This window comes from Dipodomys spectabilis, unplaced genomic scaffold (genome assembly GCF_019054845.1).
Source record: "Dipodomys spectabilis isolate Male_0828 unplaced genomic scaffold, ASM1905484v1 ptg000165l, whole genome shotgun sequence".
Taxonomy (NCBI): domain Eukaryota; kingdom Metazoa; phylum Chordata; class Mammalia; order Rodentia; family Heteromyidae; genus Dipodomys; species Dipodomys spectabilis.
In genome coordinates, this window is record NW_024870842.1 from 1947895 (window position 1) to 1973290 (window position 25396).

At 41.0% G+C, this 25396-nt stretch overlaps 2 protein-coding genes across 9 annotated transcripts in view; one reads left to right on the forward strand and one right to left on the reverse strand.

Moving 5' to 3' along the window:
- Adcy7 (adenylate cyclase 7) overlaps positions 1-16458 on the forward strand; it is a 52169-nt gene extending 35711 nt beyond the window's left edge. For 5 of the 8 annotated variants that reach the window (XM_042693407.1, XM_042693410.1, XM_042693411.1 and 2 more), the window contains exons 25-26: positions 1018-1142; positions 1313-3315. In XM_042693407.1, the coding sequence (XP_042549341.1) occupies positions 1018-1142; positions 1313-1459 (272 nt within the window). In that variant the 3' untranslated portion in view covers positions 1460-3315. Of the gene's footprint in view, positions 1-1017; positions 1143-1312; positions 3316-14572; positions 14966-16357 lie in introns of those variants that run through there. The other 3 variants (XR_006149551.1, XR_006149550.1, XR_006149549.1) reach the window with 3 other exon arrangements.
- The window catches only part of Brd7 (bromodomain containing 7), a 35255-nt gene continuing 15393 nt past the window's right edge, over positions 5535-25396 (reverse strand). Inside the window, exons 6-17 of the mRNA XM_042693414.1 lie at positions 24248-24358; positions 20277-20461; positions 19359-19482; positions 18507-18582; positions 15056-15163; positions 14358-14493; positions 11324-11435; positions 9842-9898; positions 6718-6829; positions 6313-6456; positions 5980-6123; positions 5535-5773 (exon numbers count right to left, since the gene is read on the reverse strand). Of these exons, the coding sequence (XP_042549348.1) occupies positions 5736-5773; positions 5980-6123; positions 6313-6456; positions 6718-6829; positions 9842-9898; positions 11324-11435; positions 14358-14493; positions 15056-15163; positions 18507-18582; positions 19359-19482; positions 20277-20461; positions 24248-24358 (1347 nt within the window). The 3' untranslated portion in view covers positions 5535-5735. The remainder of the gene's footprint in view (positions 5774-5979; positions 6124-6312; positions 6457-6717; positions 6830-9841; positions 9899-11323; positions 11436-14357; positions 14494-15055; positions 15164-18506; positions 18583-19358; positions 19483-20276; positions 20462-24247; positions 24359-25396) is intronic.

A 25396-nucleotide genomic window follows, 5' to 3' on the forward strand; every position in this document is an offset into this window, starting at 1 on the left:
ACCATGTGGTTCTTGACCTTGGTTCTATTAATGTGGGGGATTACATTTATTGATTTAAATATGTTAAACAAGCTTTGCATCTGTGGGATGAAGCTTACTTGGTTAAAATGTGTGATTTGTTTCTGGATTCTGTTGGCTACTATTTTATTGAGAAGTTTAGTCTGTGTTCATCAGAGCTTGGTCTGTAGTTCTTTTTTCTGTTGGATCCTTGCCTGGTTTGGGGATGTGGGTTATTGGTTCATAGAATGAGTCTGGGATTGCTCCCTCTGCTATTTCACACAAGAGCTTGAGTATGAGTATTAGCTCCTCTTTAAAACGTCTTTATAGAATTCTGTGATCAATCTGTCTGGGCCTGGGCTTTTCCTTATTGGAAGACTTCTGATTGCTTCCTCTTATTGTACGTTATGGGCTTGTTTAATTTGTATTTTCTTGCTTCAGTTTTGGCAATTTGTATTTCTCTAGAAATTCATTCATTTCTGCTAGGTTTTCCTTCTTCAGTGAGTAAATATTCTGAAAATAGTTCATTATGACCATTTGGGTGTCTTGGATGTTTAATTTTTCCTGCGGCATCCCTGACCTTACTGATTTGGGTCTCCTCTCTTGCAAGAGGCTCCAGGTCTGTCTGGTACAGGTTACCTGCTTTGAAGTTGTCAGCAGCTTGGTTGAAATTGTGACTTGGCATTGTGGTTGCCTTTGATGATTTTAGTAAGAATACACAACTGTAGAAAATGCAGAACCTAAATCCTGGCTATCAACAGGAGACCTTTAAACAAACCTAACTAGCCAGCTAGCTCAGAGTGGGCACTTTGTTAGCAAATGGAGGGGGAATGGCACATGTCAGAAATATTCCTGACAAAACTAGCCTTCCTGCTTCATGGAGCCTGGACCAGAGCCAGGCAGGGCAGGCCTTTCTCCTACCACAAACCCTACTGCGTAGGCACCTCAGAAAGCTGTCACCCCTTTGTGGTTGGGGATGGACTGTGGACTCTCCCAGTTCAGATGTCTTGTTACCTTCAGGCATGAACCATGGGCCTGTGATTGCTGGAGTAATTGGAGCCCGAAAACCTCAGTATGACATCTGGGGAAATGCAGTCAACGTTGCCAGCCGCATGGAGAGCACTGGAGAACTGGGCAAAATCCAGGTAGCAACCCCTGGGGGGGAATGTGACCCAGGAGAAAAGACCCTCCTACTGTGGAGGGCTTGCCACGCCTCAGCATGGCTGTAACAGAGAATGAAAGTATGGATTAATATTTGACCAACCTGCCTATATTCAAGCAGGCTTCTTGCTTGATGTGGCTTTCTTTTGCTCAGGTTACTGAAGAGACATGTACCATCCTCCAGAGACTAGGCTACTCTTGTGAGTGCCGGGGGCTGATCAACGTTAAGGGCAAAGGCGAGCTACGAACTTACTTCGTTTGTACAGACACTGCCAAGTTTCAAGGCCTTGGGCTGAACTGAAGACTTCCAGTGGCCAATCTCCTTCACTGAGCAAACCAAGACCCAACTCTGTGGAAACAGCATTTGGCCCAAGGCCAGGTCCTGGCAGCAAGGCTGCTTAGATGACACTTTAACCTCTGCTGTCAAGCTATGCTTCCACGTCAGCTGGTGTACTGAATGTACTTGTGAGCATGCACAAAAGACCAATGCTTTATAGGTCAATGGAGGAGTAGGCTGGGCTGTGCAGTATGGGTCTGTTCTATCCAGCAGGACAAGCATTCTGGCAAGTGGAGTTTACAGCTGTGTATCATTTCTTTAACCACTCACCACATGTAAATAGGACTACTGTCCAGTGACCTGGGTATTTATGGGATTAACCTAGCTGGGGTATAAATCCTACGGAATGTGGCTTACAGCAAGAAGGAGTGTCAAGCCTGGACTTAGAATCAGGCAACTTTGATACAAGTCTTCTGGGACTACGTTCAATAAGCTGAAAAGGCTTGAAATAAGGTGTAATCTTTCTACTTTTTCCTGACTGCCATCTTTGAGTTCTCTCTTAGTCTTCAACTATCAACTACGTCTTTTTTCTTTTTCTTTTTTTGCCAGTTCTGAGACTCAGAACCTTATGCTCCCACATGAGGCCACACCCACTTTTGGCTTTTTGCTGGTTAATAGGAAATCAGAATCTTGGGATTCTTCTGTGAGCTGACTTTGAACCTGGATCTTCATATCTCAGCCTTCTGAGTAACTAAGATTGTAGGTGTGAGCCACAAGCACCAGGCTATATGCTGCTTATTTATTCACATTCTTTAGCCAATGCCTGACCATTTTTCTTTTTTTGGAGACAAGTTTTATTGTGTAATCCCAGCTGGTTTGGAACTGACAATCTTCTTCTATCCACCTTGAGTGCTGGGATTATAGGTATGTACCACCATGCCTGTCTTTTTTGTGTTGATAGTGGGAGAATAGTATCTGTATATAGGACTTGGACAGCCTGTGCTATTTCTTGACATGAGTCTTCACAACTAAATCTGGAAAGCTTCAAAATCAGGAGGAGCAGCTAGGGGAATGGTTCAAGTGTGAGACCTTGAACTCAAACCTCAGCCCTGCTAGGCCAGCCTCTCACAAATGCTGAACCCTTTCTTTCAATGAGTCAAGGAAAAAAACGAGCTTTGGAAGATCGCATCTTATACTCTGCTTCAGTTCCACAAGAAGCTGAAAAAAGGCGAACTGTTTCAAGGTGAGAAATGACTGAACTGCTCGTTCCTTTATATGGAGTGGTCTTCACTTCATGATTAGTGCATTCCCAGGATCTCTAAACCCACTGAGCTTCACAATACTACAGGATTTTTAGAAGCCACTTACAAACCTGGAGTTACCTAGAAAATCCTCCTCATAGGACTAGAGCTAGGACACCTGACCTGCCAGGTTTGCAATGAGTTGTGACCCTCAATGGGGCAAAGGGGAGTGACAGGACCTGTTTTGGGGCCAGGGACTGCTCTGCTGCACTTGCATGTACCTGTAACCAGTCCTCACAGCACAAGAACCTACTGTGTAAAGGACTCTTATGGTTAAAATGCTGGGGTAAGGAGCAGAGTCTTGTTTAAGTTGATTTGTTTATATATCCTCTTGTCACAAGAGGATTGGTTTCAGGTGAGCCCTGCGCTGAACTCTGTGTTCTTCAACTCTAGCAGTGATCAGTGTCCCTGGCAAGGTGGAAGGTTCCAGCTGCCAGGAGAGTGGAGGCAAGGCCCAGCCTGAGTCAACACCTGCGTACCCTCCCAACATGCAAGTCAGATTTTATTTCAGCAACAGGAAGCCCAGCTGGGAGTTACCGTTCTTGTATTGTTAGGTGCAATTAAAGTACTGTGCTAAGATTATTTTATAAGTTTTTGATGTTCAGGTCATAGACTCACTTGCAGTTGATCTTTTATAAATTACCAAGTAATTTTTTTTTTTTGCTAGTCGTGGGGCCTGAACTCTGGGTCTGGGCGCTGTCCCTCAGCTCTTCAGTTCAAGGCTAGCACTCTACCACTTGAGCCACAGCATCACTTCTGGTTTTTTCTGATTATGTGGTGCTGAGGAACTGAACCCAGGTCCTCATGCATGCAAGGCAAGCACTCTACCACTGAGCCACCTTCCCAGCCCCAAGTAATTTCTTGATGTGTCATTTGTTTTCATGACAGCAACAAGTATATTTCTAATAACACCCTTCTCTATGGATCAGACTTGCTTAAAATTCCTATTAAGGCAGCTTACTAACTATGGGACATTAATACAGAAGTCTTCTGATTGCTTCCTAAGGAAATTTCCAACAGGAAGATGAGCATTACTCATGCTATATTTCATGTATGTAACAGGTCACTGTATAGGAATATGCTTTGAGTTGGTGCATCAAACAATTAATCTGTATTTATAGATATATACCATCTGTTTTAAATGTTTCATTTTATAAAGTACCAGTGCTTATTTAGCTGCTTTTTATGCATTAAATTAGCAATGCAGAAACCTGAATGTCCTAAGGTCTTCTGAATATAAACATCTTCTTGGTCTTAAGGAACTTACCAAATTATATTTCAGAGACTAAAAGTAAGACTCTAGATATAGCCTGCATAAAAACATCTCAACTAAGTTTTAAAAAAGAGAATCCCCTTTGTAAGTTTTAAGATTCATTCGAGTTTTCTCAAGTCAAGAAAAACACATAATAGATTCCAGTTTGGGTTTTACACAGATGGGCCATATGAATATTAAACATTATTTGTTCAATGAATTAGGTTATGTATCCATCCCCATTTTTTAGGTATTGTTATTTTTTATTACTGCTTTTGGTGGTACTAGTTTGGATTCTGGAATTTGTGCTTGCTAGGCAGGTATTTTACCACTTGAGCCACGCATGCCTTCAGCCATTTCTGCTTTAGTTGTTTTCAGGTAGGGCCTCACATTCCTGTCTAGGGGCAGCCTTTCTACCCAGTTTCCAATCTAGGTGAGATGACAGGTACCTGGCATGAGATGAGGGGGAGGGGTATACTGCTAATTTTTGTTTGGGCTGGCTTGAACTTTGGATCCTCCTGAGATTTACAGTCTTACATCAGTATACCTCCACTCTGGCTTTTTAACAGGCTATCTTTTGAACTAAAAGCAGAAAATCACCATCTTAGCTGAGTGACTGCTAAACAAACAGCCATTTTCAGATAAAAAATACTCAGATGCATGCCCTGAGGTGATCTTAGAAAAAAAGTAAACAGAAAAAAACTGTCTTCTGAGTTGGTCTTCTGGAGGATGGTTTTAGCTTATTTGGCTCATCTTTTTGCTAGTGTTCCAAATAACTGCAAAAATGAAAAAACAAAAATACCAGACATGTTATAGTGCTAAGAACCTCCTAGCCTCTCCTTTTCTGGTAGGTGGGATGGGGGAAGGCTCCTAATTACTAACCACATCATTTCTATATGGTGCCTTCTCCCATCATTCTAAGTGTGTTTGTTTTTGTGGTATGCAAATGAAAGATCTCACTAGATGGGCTGATTTTTTATTTTTATTTTCTAGGGCCTTACACTTGCTAGGCAGTTGCTCAACCACTTGAGCCATGCTCCAGCTCTCAGATGAGGCTGCCTTGTATGTAAAATACAAGTAGCATTAAGACCCACCCAGGTGGGGCTGGGAAGGTGGCTCAGTGGTAGAGCGCTTGCCTTGCATGCATGAGGCCCTGGATTTGATTCCTTAGCACCACATAAGCAAAAAGAAAAAAGCTGGAAGTGGTGCTGTGGCTCAAGTGGTAGAGTGCTAGCCTTGAGCTGAAAAGCTGAGGGACAGTGCGCAGGTCCAGAGTTTAGGCCCCACGACCGGACCAAAAAAAAAAAAAAAAAAGACCCACCCAGGTATGACAATAGCCAAAGCTATATGCCTTGCTCACAAAGGGCTGATTTCTGAATTATGATGAGATCTGGTAAGTTGCAGAACCACCTGGGTATAATTTCTTTAATGGGGAGGGTAAAAAATAAGGGATTCCAATTTATCTTGAGAACTTGGTCCATTAAGATGTAATCATATTCTGAGTCAGGGAAGGTCAGGGGGAACTTGATGGATATGCACAGTACTCTTCGGAGTTCCAGGTTCAGCTTTATTACCTAATACAAGTCCAATCTCTGGAACATATAAAATTAACTGTTCCAAAGTTTAATTAAAAACACAATTTATGAATAGTTAATATCTTCTGAAAGGCATTTCCAATTTTGGAATGAAGAAAATATGTACATAATATATAATCAAATACCAGCAAGCTTGAGCTCCCATCAGGTCCTCACTCAGCAACATCAGCCTTCTTAGGGTCTTCAAGCTCTGAAGGAAGAAGACAGTACTGAACACTCTGCCATGTCATTAGAGTGAGAGTGGAGGTGAGCCACCTCTAGCTGATAGCCCTTGCACCACACTCAAGGCTAAGAAGCAGTGATTAGGTCACTACCGCAACTTTGCTGAAAATGTGAGAAATACACTAGTTCTACATACAAGAGCCTCCCATTGTCCCAGAGAAACCGAGCACGCACCTTCTGTCAAGTCTATGAGGTTGTGTGGCACGACAGGGGAAGGAATGGAAATCCCCATGGCTTTTCGAACTCCATACATGCTCACGATATCGCCTGGAGTCACTTGCTGTGCAAGTTCTTTAAGGTTATTAGTCACTTGTTCAGCTAGAAAGAAAAAGAAAAACAGTTCCAGGTATCAAAAAGTGACTCCTTAAAAAAAATCCAAGACAGCAGTGAATGTACAAATGCAGAGAACAAGCATTCTGTGCCACCACTTTACAGTGCTGTCACTACTCAGCAATTTCCCTTTATGCACACCCCTCCTCCCTGACACTTGCTGGAGGCATACTATACCAAGGTGCATCTCTCTGTACGAGGGACCCAAGAGGCAGATCATGTTGGGAGGGGGCCTGGTGCTCAGCCGCTCATTCTGCGCATCCTGGAGCTCCCTGAGCAACCTGGTGGTCTCGTCAAGTTTCCTCTGGAACACTTCAGCCTCTGTGGTAAGAAGACACCAAAGAAGACATGGGCATGCCTGTTTCATCCTGTGTGGAAGTGTGAATCATACTATTCAGGCCCTGTTTCTTACTGGCTAGCCTCCTCCCCTCAAATGAAACCACGAGCACAGCCATGCTTTACTATTCACTTAATGTGGTTGGCCCTGGTTTTCCTGTGGTGGATGGTTGCCACTGAGGCAGCAGTAATGCTTCAATGCCTATGCTATGCAGTTCCCAGCACACTGTGTCCTGAGAGCCTCACCTTCAGAGTCAAATACTTCAATGGGAGCACCAAAGTTTGTTACTGCTTTCAGTGCTGTGAGTCTGTCTTGGGTGCTAGAGTCCAAACGCCCTGCTGGTTCTACTTCTGTAATCTGCCTCAAAAGGAAAAAAAAAAAGGCAATTACTTGGGCTTGCTAAGTCATGACAATGTTCAGTAAAAATTAGTAAGATGGCTATGTTTCTAGGCAAAGCTATTCCACCTATTACAATTATATGACTATCAAAAAATGCCTTCCAAGAACCCTCCACTCCCATTTTTTTTGGGGATCAGTTGTGAGGCTGAACTCGGCCTGAACACTGTCCTTCAGCTCTTCGGCTCAAGGCTAGCACTCTACCACTTGAGCCACAGTGTCACTTCTGGCATTTTCTGCTTATGTGGTGCTGAGGAACCGAACCCAAGGCCTCATACATGCAAGGCAAGCACTCTGCCACTGAACCACCTTCCCAACCACCCAAAACATCCTTTTAAAATGTTATTCTTAAAATTTTGGCAAGAAAACACTTCTCCATAATATTATTACATCTTATACAATCTGCATTATACACTTCTTTTAAGAAGTCACTGCCTCAATACTGACAACAATGCCTCATGTTTTGGAGACTCGGGTACGTGTTTCAGTCCAGCCAGTCCATAAATGTGCATTCTTATAGACCTATTGTGTAAGAATCTTCCTGGGTCAACTCCAGGCACCCAAACCAGGCTGCTAGTGCTGCACGGGAGAAAGAAAACCTTAGGAAGGGAGAGTTTTATTTCTGGAATTGTAAGACTCAATGTTTCCATAACCTCAACAATTCTTCATAAGAATGCCATCAACTTAGATAAGTAGCCAAAGTCATTGTTCCATTTCTACTGGAGTACTGCACTCAAAGCTCAACCAGTCTGGACACCAGACTCCTTTCCTTTACATACAAATAGTATGAAAGTGCGCAGTGCAAAACTTCAGCTGTACAAACTGACACTAGTATGTATTTATAGCTGACCATTTTAGCAGGATCCTCATAATTCTACTCAATAGTCCTTTATTTCTTTTGGCCCATTCTGGGGCTTGAACTCTGGGCCTGGGTGCTGTCCCTGAGCTCCTTTTTTGCTCAAGGATAGTGCTTCTACCACTTGAACCATAGCACCACTGCCAACTTTTTCTGTGATTAATTGGAGGGAGTTTCATGGACTTTTTTGCCAAGGCTGGCTTTGAACTGTGATCCTGAGATCTCAGTCTGAGTAGTGAGAATTAAGGCATGAGCACAGCTTAGTCTTTATTTTCTTTCTTTCTTTCCTTTTTTTTTTTTTGTCATAGGGTTTTAACTCTGGGCCTGGGCACTATCCCTCAGCTCTTCAGTGCAAGGCTAGCACTTGAGCCACAGTGCCACTTCTGGCTTTTTCTGCAAATGTGGTGCCGAGGAATCAAACCCAGGGGCTCATACATGCAAGGCAAGCACTCTACCACTGAGCCTCCTTCCCAGCCCTAGTTTTTTTTTTAAGTTGTGAAAATACCATACAGAGGGGTTACAATTACATGGGCAAGGTAATAAGTACATTTCTTATCAAGCATTGTTGCCTCCTCCTTTGTTTCCCCAGCGCCCCTACCCCTAGCCCTAGTCTTTATTTCTTATCCAACTTTTCCTATTCTCAAGATTTCTTTCACTCTTGCTCCTTCACTAAGCATATGAAAACATGGCTGTATAAATACCATCTAAATCTTCACTTTCTTGGCCTCACACCTCTGTTTAGTCCTTTTTAAGGCCTTCTCCCCTTACCACTTTACTGACATTGCTGTGATCAAGGTTACAAATGACATTTTCAGGGACTGGAGGCATATAGCTCAAGTGGCAGAGCACTTGCTTAGCAAATGAGAGGCTATGAGTTCTAGACCCCAGTACTACAAAGTAACATTTGCAGGTTTCTTCTTGGACTGGTTTGCTTCTGATGTTGCTGAACTCTCCCCTCCTGCTCAGTATCTTTTTGCAAGTTTCCTACCTTACTCGACTACTGCTTTTTTCCAAAGTGCTATCCTTTAGCCTTTCACTATGTTCATCCTGAGTGCTATGTTTATATCCACAACTGCCATACCACAGCCCAGACCTGAGATTTTAGGACCACACCTGCAGCACCCAGATCACATTTATCACATCTGAAAGGCGTGTCCTTCTTCCCGTTTAGGGTGTGCTCTCTTTCCTATAAGATTGAATGCACCAGATCCAGATCACATTGATTCCTCCTAAATCCTTATTATCAACTTTAATGTTAGTATGCTAGGTGTTTTTTGGCTTAAGAAAAGTTTCACAGATTCCCTTTCCTATATCTGATCATAGTATCCCATCCTAGTCTCAGCTTTTTGGCAATGCACAGAAGATTCTTGATCCTAGGGTTCCTACCCAAAGCCTCACCTAATTCTTGGGGGGGGGGGGGGGGGGGGGACTTGTCAGTTGTGGGGCCTGAACTCTGGGCCTGGGCACTGTCTCTCAGCTCTTCAGCTCAAGGTTAGCCCTCTACCACTAGAGCCACAGCGCTACTTCCGGCTTTTTCTGTTTATGTGGTGCTGAAGAATCGAACCCAGGGCCTCATGCATGCAAGGCTAGCACTCTACCACTGAGCCACCTTTCCAGCCTGCCTCACCTATTCTTACCCAGAGATACTGGGTCATCTGCTGAGCTTGCTGCACAGGTGCTTTGCTTTCAGACCAATTTGTCATTATCCATGTAGTTTCACCTGTTTCAAGACATCACATGCCTAGCCCTGCTTTCTGGGAAAGTGACTGCTTCTTCATCTTCTAGCCTTGTTCAGATAGCTCCACAAAGCAGTGAGTTCCTTTTCTGGGTGCCCAGAGCCTATGTATTTACGCTGTATGGAAACTGATTTTGGATCCGTGGTTTACATGTTTCTTCTAAATAATGACTATACTACTAAACCCTCCAAAGGCAAAAATACTTTTATCAGATGAAATCTAATGAGTACTTAAAAATAAACAAAAGCTTTATCATCTAGGTCTTTCAGCAGTTTCTCCATTTAAAAATGGACTAGGAACATAGCTCAGGTGGCAGAGAGTGAATGCTAGCAAGTGCAAAGCCGTGAGTTTAATCCCCAGTACCAGGGGAAAAAAAATCACCTCCATTTCTTTAGCTGTATCACAGGTGCTAGACTGGCCTTCATCTTCAGGTGATGACTATAAGGATAAAGAAAAACAACAGTTTATGAAAACATATAGCAAAAGAAAATAGCTAAGTGTCAATTTTTACAGCAAGAGAAAAGGATTAAGAGCTGGATTTAAGAAAGGGGAGGAGATAAGGGAGAGGGATGCAGGGGGTAGGGTTTAAGCAGGATGCATTGTATACATACATGAAAATACCTAATGAGCCCCTCCTGTACAACCAGTGTATGGTAATTAAAAGGACAGCAGTATTAGAATATAACTTTTAAAATGAAATTAAATATAATCATTACCATTTTGAGAGTATTTGTCAGTTAAAGTGCCAGTGATCAGGATCACTGGTAAACATTAAAAAATACCTAAGTGGAGCTTTGTAACAGGTTAAGATTGGCAAGTAAGGACTGTAGGTTATTACCAGAGCACTATCTTCAGATAGCTGTAAAATATGCAAATAGCACAGAATGTGGACTTTCCTATAATCCTAGCTGTCTAAGAACTCACACATAGACAAGTGCATCATGGCATCAATAGACATCTTTCTTGAAAAATTTGTATTGTGATATAACAATTCCCATTTTCTAAAAATGATAAACCATGTATTCTGTCTATATGAAACTTTGATTTTCTAAGATACATTATAAAGAGAACTGCTGCATACAAGGGCAAAACAATTACATTTTAAAATACATGACTACATTTACCAAAAAAAAATTCTATAAAAAAATTACTTCAGCTTCATTTATGGGAAGGGTATGTTGTGTTTTCCAGGTCAAATGAGGAAAGTAGTTCATGTGCTAGGATTTTACCTCAGTCACACTGAGCGTTGAGGCACTAACGCTAGCCTTACTGACAAGTCTCCTAGGAACACCCACCACCTATACAGCTGTGGTCAATGGACAAAGCACCATTAAGAGCCACCATTAAGAGCCACTGGCTTTTCTAACTATGGTGACATTAACGTTGTGTCAATGCTCTTTTACACCACAAGGAACATTTTCAGGTTCTAATCTTTAAAACAAAAATTTTAAATTGGAGAGGCCTTTATAAGTGCTAGAAGGCAGCAATGAGAAAGCTCTTTATTTTCTAAGGCTCCTACCAATGCACTATTACCACATAAGGACAGAGCATACCCTACCATTTTAGTCAGTTCAGTTACCAGCTAGTGAGTTAGGATATACAGCAGTCACTAACTTCTGGGTTGTGACCCTCATTTTTGAGGATTATCTCCCCAAGATCAGGAGAATGACAATCTAGGCCCTCATGAACTCTAGTAGTTAAGTTATTCCTTTCTGTACCCTGTCCTCCATGCTAGCCTCCACCCACTTTTCAGGGGAATAGAGTCCAGATGTCATACTGGCTAATCCTGAGTTTCATAACACCCAGTGACTAATATTTCAGAGCCAAGAATAAACTGCCCTGTTTCTTTAGCAGCATTCTTACCGTTTCCAACTCCTGCAGGGTCCTAGAATGCCCTCCTTTTGTTAAAACATCCAACAAACTATCTGCCATAACATATGGATAATCTTGGCATGTGGCCAAAAACTCCTGGATGCTGAAAGACAGAGGGTTGGGAAAGTGACTTCTACATAAATCATCAGCACTGGCTTCAAATCCTCTGACACAGCCAACTCTTTCAATCAGATGTCCTTGGCTAACACACCCTGATGTAAAACTTTCTGTCCAGAGCATCGCTGCATTTACATATTTACCAGTGATAAATCTGTCATCATCAGAGAATTAAACAATAATAAGAACAAAGTGAAAAACGAAATGTTCTGAGAGCTATGCAAAGAAAAATTAAGACTAAGCACAGTGATAGGGCCCAGGCAGTTCTTGGGGTTTCTTGCTCCTCCCATGGACCTCAGGGTCACCTCAGTATTTTATTTTATTTATTTATTTATTTTGGGTCTGGTCGTGGGGCCTGAACTCTGGGGCTGGGCGCTGTCCCTCAGCTCTTCAGCTCAAGGCTAGCGCTCTACCACTTGAGCCACAGCGCCACTTCCGGCTTTTTTCTTTTTGCTTATGTGATGCTGAGGAATTGAACCCAGGGTCTCATGCATGCAAGGCAAGCGCTCTACCACTGAGCCACCTTCCCAGCCCTCACCTCAGTATTTTAATACACACTAAAAACTCAAAAGTTACACCCTCTACTTAAATAGACACGTCAAGTTTAACCTGAAAATGCACGAAATTCTCCCCAAGTGGTGCTCCCAAATTACCTACTTATCAATAAATAATAAGGACATCCTTTTAGGCTAAGTCTGAAAAACCTGAGAGTCTTCCTGACTTCTCTCTCACTCCATTTTCATCTGTACAAAATTTCCTGACTAGTTACTGACTGCCTCAACCTTGGTGGTGATAGGGTTTGAAATCAGTACCTTGTGCTTGCTAGGGAGAGGCTCTATCACTTGAATTACAAAACCTCAGTTCTTTCTTAGCCTTTTTTTGTGGGCAGGCTTTTGTAATTTTGTGTGTGCTGGTACTGACTGGGGCTTGAACTCAGGGCCTGGGCACTCTCTCTTAGCTTTTTTTTAATTAATTTTTTTGCTTTATGTGGTACTAAGAAATCAAACCAGGCAAGCACTTGCATACCAGGCAAGCACTCTACCATTAAGCCACAATCCCAGCCTTGTCCTGTTAAGTTTTTCACTCAAGGGTGGCACTCTACCACTTGAACTACAGCTCCACTTCTGGCCTTTGGTGATTAACTGTAGATAAGAGCATCATGGACTATCCTGCCTAGGCTGGCTTCGAACCAGGAGTGAGCCACCAGTGCCCAGCTAGGGTTTTTTATTTTTGTCTAGGGCTTCCTATTTATGATGTTCTAACTAAGATGATAGATAGTATGCTACCACACTTGGCTTGTTGGTTCTGATAGTCACACTAACATTTTGCCCAGGCAGGCCTTAAACTGCAAACCTCCCAATCTCTACTTTCTAAGCAGCTACGATTACAGGTGTGTACCACCACACCAAGTCTCTATCATTTAACACTGCGATGGGACTCCACTGCAGTCTCCCAAACTCCTGCTCTTGTCTTGCCCCTGTAGTCAATGCTACACAGGGTAGACAGAATGGTTTTTGAATCATAAGCTAGACCAAGCTACAACTTCACTTATAAACTACTAGTAGTCTCCCTATTTACTTAGAACAGAAACTCCCAGTCTTTACAAAGATCTAGTGTGATCTGTGACCACTCTATTTTATTCTCTACCTGCTCTGCTCCTTTCTACTCTTCTTTTGTTCCTTGAAAGGCCCAGGCAGACCCAGCTCAGAGTCTTAGTTTGGTTAATTCTTGGACTAGGGTGCTTTTAGGGTTGCTTTCCTTACCTCCATTGAGTTTGGTTTGACTGTCTGATTCCTTATTGAAGACCTATCACCAGCCCTGCCTTTCTTCACCACTGTTCATTACTTCAAAGCACTGTCACCACCTGACAGGAGACCCAGTCTCTATCACCACTGTTCCCTTTATCACCACTGTTTTCCTGTGGAAAACACCTAGCACACAGTTGGCATGCACAAAGAATGTGTTCAAACTGGTGATATCTAAGAATGTAAACAGTCTGTTCTGAAACCATAGCTCATTTCTAATTTACGGACCCCTGCTTGTAAAAGCAACAAAACCACACATACATTTAAGAGATCAGAAAACAAGGGGATTGGTTTAATCTACAGGGTTAAATTCTTATAAGGTACAAGTGCCATGAAGGGAAATCCTAAGCTAAATGTCCTGCCATGAGCCACAATCATGGTAAATAGGGAAGCGATCTCATTATACTGATGGCATGCAAAGCACTCAGCATCTTACACAGGAACACAGACGTTACTGACCCACTAGGACATGAACAGGGGTGTGGGGTGTAACTGACGTAGCTGGGTATATGATGGTCAAACAGACCTGGCTACGTGTTGCCTCAGGGATCATGTCCTCATATCCCACACCTCACAACAGCTCAGGGAAAATGTTCTACAGGTGCCCCAACTGATCAAGTTTGAAATAACTTCACTGACACACAAAATACCCATCATTTTGAGTTAAGAAATCCCTGGATATTAGTTATCAGTTACTATCTTGAATAACTTGTTAATTAAAATTTTCTGAACACATTCTTTCACCATTTAGATAACTATACATCTACCCATAAATCACATATTGTTCATATACTGTACTTTTTTTTTTTTAATTTTATTTTATTGTAAAGCTACTATACAGAGGGTTACAGTTACATGAGTGAGGTAATGAGTACACTTCCTCTTGAACATTGTTACCCCCTCCATTGTTTTCCCCCTACCATCCCCTCCCTCCCTCCCTTCCCCGAGGTTCTTTTTTTTTTGATTGTGATTAAATGATTACATAATTTCAAAGTCACAAGTTCATTCTAACTTCCCTGGAGCAAATTGTCTACCACCATATACTGTACTTTTGAAAACATTTTAGAGAAATGTGGTGCTCAGCATATTTACTGGGGACTCACCTAAAATCACTTGGAAGGCCAGAATCTTCCCCATAGGTTGAATAAATTAGATCAGAATCATCCTTGCTAATATTTGCAAATGTAGAGTCATAATGTGGAGCGTAAGAACTGTAGGGTCCATAATTCAAGTATAATACTGTTGAAAAAACGAAATATTATTTTAATCTATTTAATTGATTGTCATATATTTAAGACAGACTTTTTCTCCCAAACAGGTCCAATCATTCCTGGCATCCTCAAGAAATGGGTTCTAGGACCTCATGCAGATACAAAATACACCTCATGCAGATACAAAATACCAAGGATGTTTAAGTCATAAAATGGCATGGTACTCACATAGGACCTACATATATCCTCTAGTATACAAGGTCATCTCTAGATGAATTATCTTAGCAACTGTGTTGTTGCTAAGAGAGTAAGAAAAAAATAAGTGAGTTGAACTTGTGAACGCAGTCCTCAGACACAGAGGGCCACCTACATCTGGGAAGCTACAACCAAGTTAATTATTCCCCACAAAGAAGGAAAAGAATAAAACTCACTTTTAATATGAGTTTCCAGTTTCTTGTGAAATAGCTAATTGATACTACAAAAATACCACCAAGAAAGTGACTGAATAAAGCAATGAGTGGTAATTACACTTCCTATTCCAACCTGAAACAGAGAGGAGAGAAAAAACATGGACTACACAGGAGCCTCACCTGGGGTTACTTTGTTCCTTTTATCCTCTTTGAACCCCTGCAAGGTATTCACTCCAGACTGAAGTCTTCCAGTTGTCATTCCCAGTCTCACAGGGCAGTAGCCTGGTTCTAAGACATAAAACCAAGCACAATGAAGAAGGCATGCATAGAAATGACCCACAGGGTATCTGCTTTCATGTGTATTATTTCATGTTATCTTCATGGTGTGGAGGGGATTGCATAGCCCTTATTCTATCAGGATGTTTTTTTGGATAAGATAAGGAAATCTAGCCTGGTATCAGTGGCTCATGGCTGTAATACTAGCTACTCAAGAGGCTGAAATCTGAGGACTGCAGTTCAAAGCCAGCCCAAGCAGTAAAGTCTATAATACTTCTATCTGTAATTAACCACCAGAAAACTGGAAATGGTGCTATGGTTCAAAGTGACAGAGTGCTAGCCTTGAGCAAAAAAGCTTAGGGACAGTGCTCAGGCCTTGAGTTCAAGCGCCACAACAGACAAAGCAAAACAAAACAAAAAAACAAACACACAAAAAAACAGGGGTTAGGAAAGTGGCTCAGTGGTAGAGTGCTTGCCTTGCATGCATTAGGCCCTGGGTTCGATTCCTCAGCACCACATATACAGAAAAAGCTGGAAGTAGCACTGTGGCTCAAGTGGTAGAGTGCTCGCCTAGAGCTGAAGAGCTCAGGGATAGCACCCAGGCCCAGAGTTCGAGCCCCACAACTGACAAACAAAACTAAACAAACAAAAAAACTGATAAAAAAATATGAGCTTAGAAAGGCAGGAATGTAGTCAGATTAATAACCTGGATTATCTCATTAAACTGTACTGCTCAGTGGAATTCTTCATAATCATATTACACTTGTACATTTTGTTGTTGTTGGTGGTGGTTGAACTCTGGGCCTGGGTGCTGTCCCTCAGCTCTTCAGCTCAAGGTGAGCAGTCTACCACTTGAGCCACAGTGCCACTTCTGGTTTTCTGAGTGGTTTATTGGAGATACGAGTCTCACGGACTTTTTTGCCTGGGATGGCTTTGAACCTCGATTCTCAGATCTCAGCCTCCTAAGTAGCTAGGATTACAGGCAGAAGCCACTGGTGACCGGCCACTTATACATGTTTGTTAAAAAACCAAACTCCCAAATAAAGATTTAAACCAGGGAAAGGTAAGTAAAAGACCAAACCAGAGCAAACCTGGACTAAAGCCAGTAAGAACTCATGATGTATTAAGTATAAATCAGTGTTTATTAAAGGAATATTTTTAACTGCAAAGGTATGAGCCTTTAAAAATGTGCTCTTGTTAAATCAGGCTATGAAGACCTTACTGAGGCTCAGAATATGTGATATAAGCACACAGCATATGAAGAAGGATCCCAGAACAGAAGAAGCTGGCATTAGGATACATGTGCCACCAGCAAAACCAGAAAGGTGGGTTTTTTCCCTGCTAGGGCTGGGGTCATGGCTCAAGTGGCGAAGTGCCTGCCTAGCAACCCCAAGACCCTAGGTTCAAACCCCAGTCCTTCACAGGAAGGTTTGCTCTTTGTAACACTATTATCTGCTATAGAGGTTGTTACCACAGGCAATCAGGGTAAGATACTTTGAACACCTATAGCTCTTCCTCTTCCCAGAGAACAGTTTGATTTACAGATGACAGAGGTAGCTGGGCACTGGTTGGCTCATGCCTGTACTCCTAGCTACTCAGAAGGCTGAGATCTGAGGATTGTAGTTTAAAGCCAGCCCAGGCAGGAAAGTCTGTGAGACTCTTATCTCCAATTAACCACCAGAAAACTGGAAGTGGCACTGTGGCTCAAAGTGGTAGAGATCTAGCCTTGAGCAAAAGAGCACAGGGATAATGTCTAGGCTCCTAGTTCAAGCCCCATGACTGACCAAAAAAAAAAAAAAAAAAAAAAGACAACAGATAAACCAGGACAAAGATTAGTAAAAGATTAAATCAGGACAAAATACTCAAAGACAGCAAGAATTCAATATATTAAGTTATAAATTACTGTTTATGACAAGTAATGTGCAGATGAAGCTGAGCAGATGGCAAAGTGGCCACTCATGGATCAAGTCAATTTTGACTGATCATGCTGGGGGGAGGGGGGGAAGAGGGGGGAGCAGAGTGCTAAACACCTGGGAAAGCAGGCCAATGCAGAGACCAGATGCTGCCTTCAAAACAGCAGGTATACCTTAGGGCCTAAACAAGTTGTCTGCATCTCACATTACCAGATTCTCCCCATAAGTACACTTAAAAGAACACAAATGAAAGCAATAAAAAACTGATTGAAAAAGCCAATTTTATACTCAGGATACTTTCTTTGACCAAAGCCATATAAAATTTTACTATGGAAAGTACATAGGAAACTGGATTCTGGTGGCTCATGCCTATAATCCTAGATACTTATGAGGCTGAGGTCTGAGGATCACCAGCCCAGACAGGAAAGTCCATGAGACTTATCTCCAATGAACTACTCAGAAAAAACTGGAAGTGGAACTGTGGCTTAAGTGGTAGAACACTAGCCTTGAATGAAAAAAGTCAGAGACAGAGCCCAGGCCCTGAGTTCAAGCCCCATGACAGACAAAAAAGTCTGTAGGAATTAAAAAATGAGTTTTGTTTGTAAAACACAGCAGTAAACAACAGACTTGCTCTTTTAAGTGTTCAAATCTACCAAGTTATTCACCATCTACATCACCCACTGCTATTCTTGTTGCCCATACCTGCATCATCTTAAGGAATCCTTCCCTGGACTCAGGCACTAGGCAGGTACCTTATCTTACGTACTTTCCCTCTGTAGTTGTTAAGTCATGAAAGGCAGATATTCACATATTTATTAATGATACTTCCTGCAATTATTTATGTGTGTGTTTTCTTTCTCTCATCCCAGTTTGAGGGGATAGAGGAGTCTCCTGTTTTGCTTCCGACTATACACATCTAGCTTCAACTACAACTTCAAAGACTGATTTTCTCAAGCAAACCGTCCATTTCTTAACTCCATAACAGTAGAAAAATAGCTATTGTTATCAAGAAGTACACTGTACCTGTGGTACCTAGCCATGCTCAGATTTATCATTATTCAGATTTGTTGCTTTAAAATCTAATCTTGGTATGATTTGGATATGAAGCATCCACTCACAAAAGGTTCATGTATAGGCACTATTTTTGAGGTTTTGGAAGCAGGAGGAGATGAGGCTTAGCTAAAGGAAGTAGGTTACTGGGCATGTCCTTCAGAGATGTATCGCCTTGGCTCCATGTTCCCAGGGCCAGGATGTTCTGCCTCACCATGGGCTCAGACTCAATGGAGCCAAAGACTATGTATGAAGCCTTCTGAAACTATGCTTTTCCTACCTAAATCACTGTGTTGGCTTTTGTTGTCACAGGGATGCTATCTGACTACCACACAAGGTTACTGTTCTTTGCCACACATTATCAAGTTCATGCACAGTCTCTGTGATCCTACCTCCTACAATGGGATCCACAGGATGGAGAAGTCCCAATGTTGTTGTTCCATCTGGTTTTCTTCTTTCAAATTCACACTGCAATGACCCAAAGTATTCAAATGGGATAATTTTATACACATATACACAACCCACACTAGAAAGCGTTAATCAAACTAATACTACATACTACTTCACTAAACCCAAACAATGACTTTCATACAGGTCTTCTACATATACAGGTGTTAGTAGGTAGTAAAAGAAAGGGTAAGAAAAAAAATCTCAGAATTTTTTTTTTTTTGCCTTTGCTAATGCTTTTAACTCAGGGCCTTGCACTTTTGTTCAGCCCCTTTACCATCATAATTGGTGCTCTGCCGCTTGAGCCATGCCCTTCCACTTCCAGGTTTTTGCTGGTTAGAGATAAAGTTTTGTCCATTTGTCTGCCTTGGGCTGGCTCCAAACCTCCATCCTCAGATCTCAGCCTCCTGAGCAGCTGCAATTACAGGAGTGAGCCATTGCTACCTGGCTGAAGTTCCAGAATTGTAAAGAGCTGTGTGAACTACCTGGTTCTCAAAACAAGGAGATGAAGACCAGGAGAAGTGACCCGCTCAAAGTCATGTTTGAAACTACGTGTGTTTAAAAACAATGTGCTCAACATTATGATTTCAAACGACCAGAACATGTAACTCATTTCTTATAAGCTTAAAATAAACTATACTGTTCACATGCTAATTTTAGAACACACTAATTCCACAGGAAAAACCCAGTCATAAAAGGATATAGTAATCATGTGGCTTATAAACAAATGTTATTGATTTTCCTTACTGTCCCAGTGATGAGAACTTTAAAGCTTTGGGGTTCAGAGGCCCCCTCACCTGACTGTTAGCCAGCCGCCGGGTCAGCTTTCCCCCAGACTCCTGCACGGCACGGTCAATCTGTTCTTGCTCCCTTTCTGAGTTGCTGTTCTTCCACTTATCCTCAAGCACATCTTTGTCTTTTCTAAAACAAACATCCATTAACATTAAAATGAATTCCAATATGCATATGAGACAGCTGTACTACTGGCACTAATTAAGGCTTTGTACTCCAATGATGGAAAGAAAACTTTCATACTTCCCTCCCTCCTTTTTGGCTCAGTATTACTTACCATAAACATTTCAGGTTATATTCACAAAAATGAATCCTACTTTGGATACTACTTTCAATGGAGAGCAAGTTAAAATTTAAGTTCAATTTTAAAAATGTGTGATTTCAAGCAGACATTTAAAGTGTATAAATCTTAGAAACAGAACAGAGATTTGTCGTTTGCCTCTTTTGCATTTGACAGCAAAAATGTCAAACTATTAACTGCAAATGTCTCCACAGTTGACAGTTTGGTGCTGCCAGTGAGGGCTGTGGTAAGCAGCATGAGCACGTGGACTTGACTGTTGTCCAGCCACGGGGATGGCTGCCAGGACCTGTGGCTCTTCCTGGTCATGCCAGCTGCTGTCTATTGGAAAACATGCACAGCCCTCAGCGACAGCTTTGAGTGTGCATTTGCCCAACTCCTTTCTCTTTGTGGAATGAGGTAATGGATACACAGTTAAACAAACAGTTCAACATGAGTCCCTAAAAATAATCTACTTGCTTTAAAATTATGTTAATCCAAATATTCATTCAGAATTCATAGAGTGCTGTGTAAACAGAGCTTTTCAGGTCATTAAAAGTGGCTTTATTGACCAGAAATGGTCACCACTGACATACTGGAACTTGGTCTTCCCATGTTAGGCAGAATCAGTGTTTTCTCCTCTTACTTTTTATTGTCCTGGTTGGAACTCTTCAAAGCCTGTGCTTCAGCATCACCAGAGTCTTCCCTCTCTCGTGGCCAGCAGCTGCTGTCCTCTCCACTTTGCGAGGTATCTGTTCTATCTTTCTGCTTTCGAGTTTTCTGTAAGTCTGCCATGAAGTCTATGCTCTGCTTTAGACTTTGAATTCTTTCCTAAAGCCATTAAAAACATTCTTATTGTATGACTGTCACTGAGTTTTAAAGTAATGCTTTTCCCTCCAAGAGTTTGCACTTAACCTGTCATGAAATAGGGAAGAAAATCAATTAATGTAATTATATCATAGGAGTCTTATCCAGGAACCAGGACAAAGTCTGTTCTTTAATAATTCATCCAGATCATTTCCAATGTGAAAAAGCTTTTCAATTTTACTGTGCTACTAGACAGTTAACAGAAGAGAATGAATTGAGACTAAGGGTTCAGATTGTCTTATCTTCTGAGCCTTCAGAATGATTAAATACATGATGTTTGGAGAATGTGAAGGACTTTACTACCTCTGCTATCCTATGGTGATCACTGATTACTATGATATACATTCTGCTTTGTGGGAGAACAACAGGCCGTGGGGAGAATAAATGCTTGCTAGCACAGCTCCTTTTTCTCAGAATGACTCATGGTGTTCTTAGAACTAACCAGAGAAACCTTGTTTCTACTTTCTGAATCGTGCTTAATTTTCCATTGCAGGGATGTACTGTGACATTTTCACTACGGTTATAGGCTTGAAGTTTCTGAACAAATCTGACTATTCTGTTTGAACTCAGAGAGTAATAGTTTGACACTATCATGAGTGTCACCTTATCAGGGCTGCTGTACAGCAGCAGGAAAGACTTCTATAGACAACGTAGCTCAGAAATTCTGCATAACTGACTTGAGGCTACACAACCAGTGCTCAACAGCTAACATTTTTTTTGCCAGTCCTGGAGCTTGAACTCAGGGCCTGGGTACTGTCCCTGAGCTGCTTTTGCTCAAGGCAGGCACTCTACCACTTGAGCCACAGGGCCATTTGTGCCCTTTTCTGTTTATGTGGTAATGAGGAATTGAACTCAGGGCTTTATGTATGCTAGGCAAGCACTCTACCACTAAGCCACATTCCCAGCCCCTTATCTTTTCTTATCACAATAAGCTCTATTCGTGCAGATGGTGATATCCCCAACATGAGAGTCGCTTTTCTTCATGGACTTGTATTTTAAATGAATTATAAAACTACTGAAGTGATATCTGACTTCAGACAAAGATAACAAACTAAGCAAAAGCTGGTTAATATGTCACCCAGAGAGGGGTAGTGTTAAGAGGGGGTTTATTGTTCCAATTCTTTTCTGAGCAGGACATATTTTAGCAAGAGAAATTATACCCAATATCTGGTAAACACATTTTTGTTAGTACATTAAAATAATTTATCTGCCATAACATTAAAATTATTTAAAATAAGCCAGGCAGTGGTAGCCCATGCCTGTAATCTTAGCTACTCAAGAGGCTGAGAGCTGAGGATCACAGTTCAAAGCCAGCCTGGACAAAAATGTCCCTGTGAGATTCTTATCTCAAATTAACCACTCAAAAAGGAGTAGTGAAGCTGGGGCTTAAAGTGATAGCATGCTAGCCTTGAGCAAAAGAACTCAGGGACAATACCTAGGCTCTGAGTTCAAGCCCCACAATGACAAAAAAAATCTCTAAAATGTGTTTAATGCTGGGCACTGGTGGCTCAGACCTGTAATCCTAGCTACTCAGGAGGCTAAGATCTGAGAATTGCAGTTCAAAGCCAGCCCAGGCAGAAAAGCCTGTGAGACTCTTATCTCCAAACCACTAGAAAACCAGGAGGAGCTGTGGCTCAGGGACAGTACCCAGACCCTGAGTTCAAGCCCCACAACTGAAAAAAGAAAAAAAAAAGTGTTTAATAACTAGAATATGTAGCAAATCCAATCTGGCACTTATATTTCCACTGATAAATCTCATCAAGAATATCTTAATCTCTTTAGGATAAGTTCTTAGACACGGTGGTCAAAGGGAACATGTAGTTAGCTATACAGTATAAGCTAGACAGTATTGCTCAATAGTAACTCAAGGTTCACCAATGACTTCAGTGTAAATTCTTGACAACCCTTTTAATTCCAGCTAGAATTCTGTAAAGAAGATACTATTATTTTTAATACAACATGCACAATTAAGTTGAGAAGTCATAGGAAAGTTTTCTTTGAAAGCAGGGCTTTCTCTCTCTCTCTCTCTCTCTCTCTCTCTCTCTCTCTCTCTCTCTCCCTCTCTAGTTAAAATATCAATAGCTCATGCCTATAGCTATTCAGGAGGCTAGATATGAGGATTGCAGTTGAAAGCCAGCACCGGAAAAGTTCAAAAGACCCTTATCTTCAATCAATCATCAAAAAGCTGGAAGTGAAGCTGTGGCTTAAGTGGTAGAGCCCTAGCCTTGAGCAAAAGGAGCCCAGAGACAGCACCCAGGCCCAGAGTTCAAGCCCCAGGACTGGAAATAAAGTATTAGATTCAATATGTATATTTAGAAGTGAGTATCATATTTGTTGACTGTCCTTTTTTGTTCTGGCAGTAGTAGGAGGGTTTGAACTCACTCAGCTTGCTTTGTTGACTAGCACTCTACCACCTGAGCCATACTGTGAGCCAAGCTGAATGTACTTTTACTTCAAATACAACAAACAGTTCTGAATTTTTAAACCTGGAAAATACTTAGTTCTAGACTCTGCAAAATGATAAATATTTTACTTTTTCCTTTCCAAATTTTGCTCAAAACAGGTAACTGGTTTATATTAGCTTCTTAATAAATCCTTAGGAAAGATGGAAGCTGACAATGTCTAAAAATCAAAGCACAAGAATAATCATTTTCTTTTCTCTCCTAGTTATGGAGATCCAAGAGTATCTCAAAGCCAAGCCACATTCAGACATCTGCACAACACAGCATTTCTTTAAATGTAAAACTGTGATACAGATAATCACCACACAAAGAAAAAGATAGCAGGTACACATGATTAATTTTAAGTGCCCCAAATCTAATTCCTTTCTCCCTCTACAGGTCTCATCCCAACTCATTTCTACTTTGCAAAGTTGTTCCTGTCCCTGGCTGATCTTTACATAGTCTCTTTCTAGCTCTTAACTGGAATCAGAACATTTATGCTATAAGTCATCTTACAGAGTAATTCTTTATGAGTGAGAACTGTGGACCCGGGCAATTACTGTTTTGCCCAATATCCACTAGTTAATGTAAGACAGCTAACATTATAACTCAGACTTTGAACGTCATGAGTCACCCTCAATTACTAGGTTCATTGTACTCAGGGATATGAGAAAACCTTAAATCTTACCTTGGTTCTCCTTTTCTTTCAGCAGATGCAGTTACTACTTAAGTTTACTCTTCAGATCTGTCTTGCCGCTATTTACTGTATCACATATTTATAAACTCTTGATGCTAACATGTTGGTGCCTCTGCAAAACATTTATCCCACCTCAAATACCTATTCCTACTCATTAATTCTTGTCCTTCAACGAAGAGCACGATCATGTGGAGAGGTGGCTTTGAGACAGTTCCAAATATTCTCATTTGTGTATTTTCTTTCTACAAGGAGTTCTGTGCTTTATCAAGAAGTACAGATTCTACTATCACAAAGGAAAACAGAGAGCTTTTCTCCTAAAAGGCCTCATACTTAATTCAATCTTATCTTGGAATTCAGGCTGTTCTCCCATAGCAAAATAAGTCTATCCAGGAAGTTATTTAAAAACCTCTAAAGAAATAATTATAAGTGGCACATTTATTTTTAACAATTACAAGTGAGAATTTTGCTGCTTTAGTTTTCTTCATTTGATTTCCCCAATTTCTGACTATCAATAAAGAGGATCAACATTACAGTAGATTTGCATCAATATAACTTAACAAAGGGATATAGATTTTTACAATACTTATACTTGTGACAAAGAGTTCCTTTTACCTGGCTAAGAATTTTCATCCCTGAGTGCAACAGCTTTTTTGCCGCTTTATAATAAATGGTCTCTGGTTTGTTGTAAATCATGGCATTAGTACACATTAGTTTGAAGTTATCCTATAGAGAGAATAGTAAGAGGAAACATTCATTAGAACAACTCCTCACCCCGTCTGAAACCATTTAGGCCCTCCAATAAACAAAAACAAAATTCTAGGAAGAGGTAACAATGTTCAATAGGAAATGTACTCATTACCTTACTCATGTAACTGTAACCCCTCTGTATAGTATCTTTACAATAAAAAAAATACTAAAAAAAATTCCAATATCCTGTTTACTAAACAACACTAATAGCAATTTAAGTTTTAAAACTCACCAAAAAAGCCAATACTTCAAAATGTGCTTTTAAATTCTTAAGTATTTTGTATGTGCATGTGTCAGCACCAGGGCCCTGAACTCAGGGCCTCACATTCTTGCTAGTCTTTGTCATTCATGGCTAGTGCTCTACCATTTAAGCCATACTACCAATCTGACATTTTGCTGGTTAACTGGAGATAAAACTGCCCAACTGGTTTTTTGAACCTCAATCTTCAGATCTGTCTCCTGGGTAAATAGAATTACAGGTGTGAGCCACTGGCACCAGGCTTAAAACCTGTATAGAAAAAACCTTAACTTCAGGAAGTTTCAAATAGGTTTCTTCAGTATAATCTATAAAAAGAATTTGAAGAAAATTTCTATTTCATATTTAGTAATCGGGGTTCATGTATAAATATTATTGTGTTAAAACACTTATTTTAGGTTTCTGCTTAGAAGCTAAACATTTTTTCAAATATTGACTGAAAATTAAATGAGCAAAACTTATTTTTTTATGCATCTGGACACTACCATAAATTAAATATAATTTGTAGAGTATTTCAAAATCATGTCAATCTGAAATAACCTCAAGGAGTTAAAACATGTAAGTGGAGTAGTCAAATGACCAGAAGTATATTTCTGGCTTAAGTTTCAAAGTAGGTATATGTATTAAAGTACTCAAGCCCACTGCATTTTTTCAAGCTTAAGAAATGCTTACATTTATAAGTGGATGTACCAAGAAAGCTCTCAGAGGAGAGTGGTGGCTAATGCCTATAACAATCCTAGTACTTGGTAGGCTGAAAT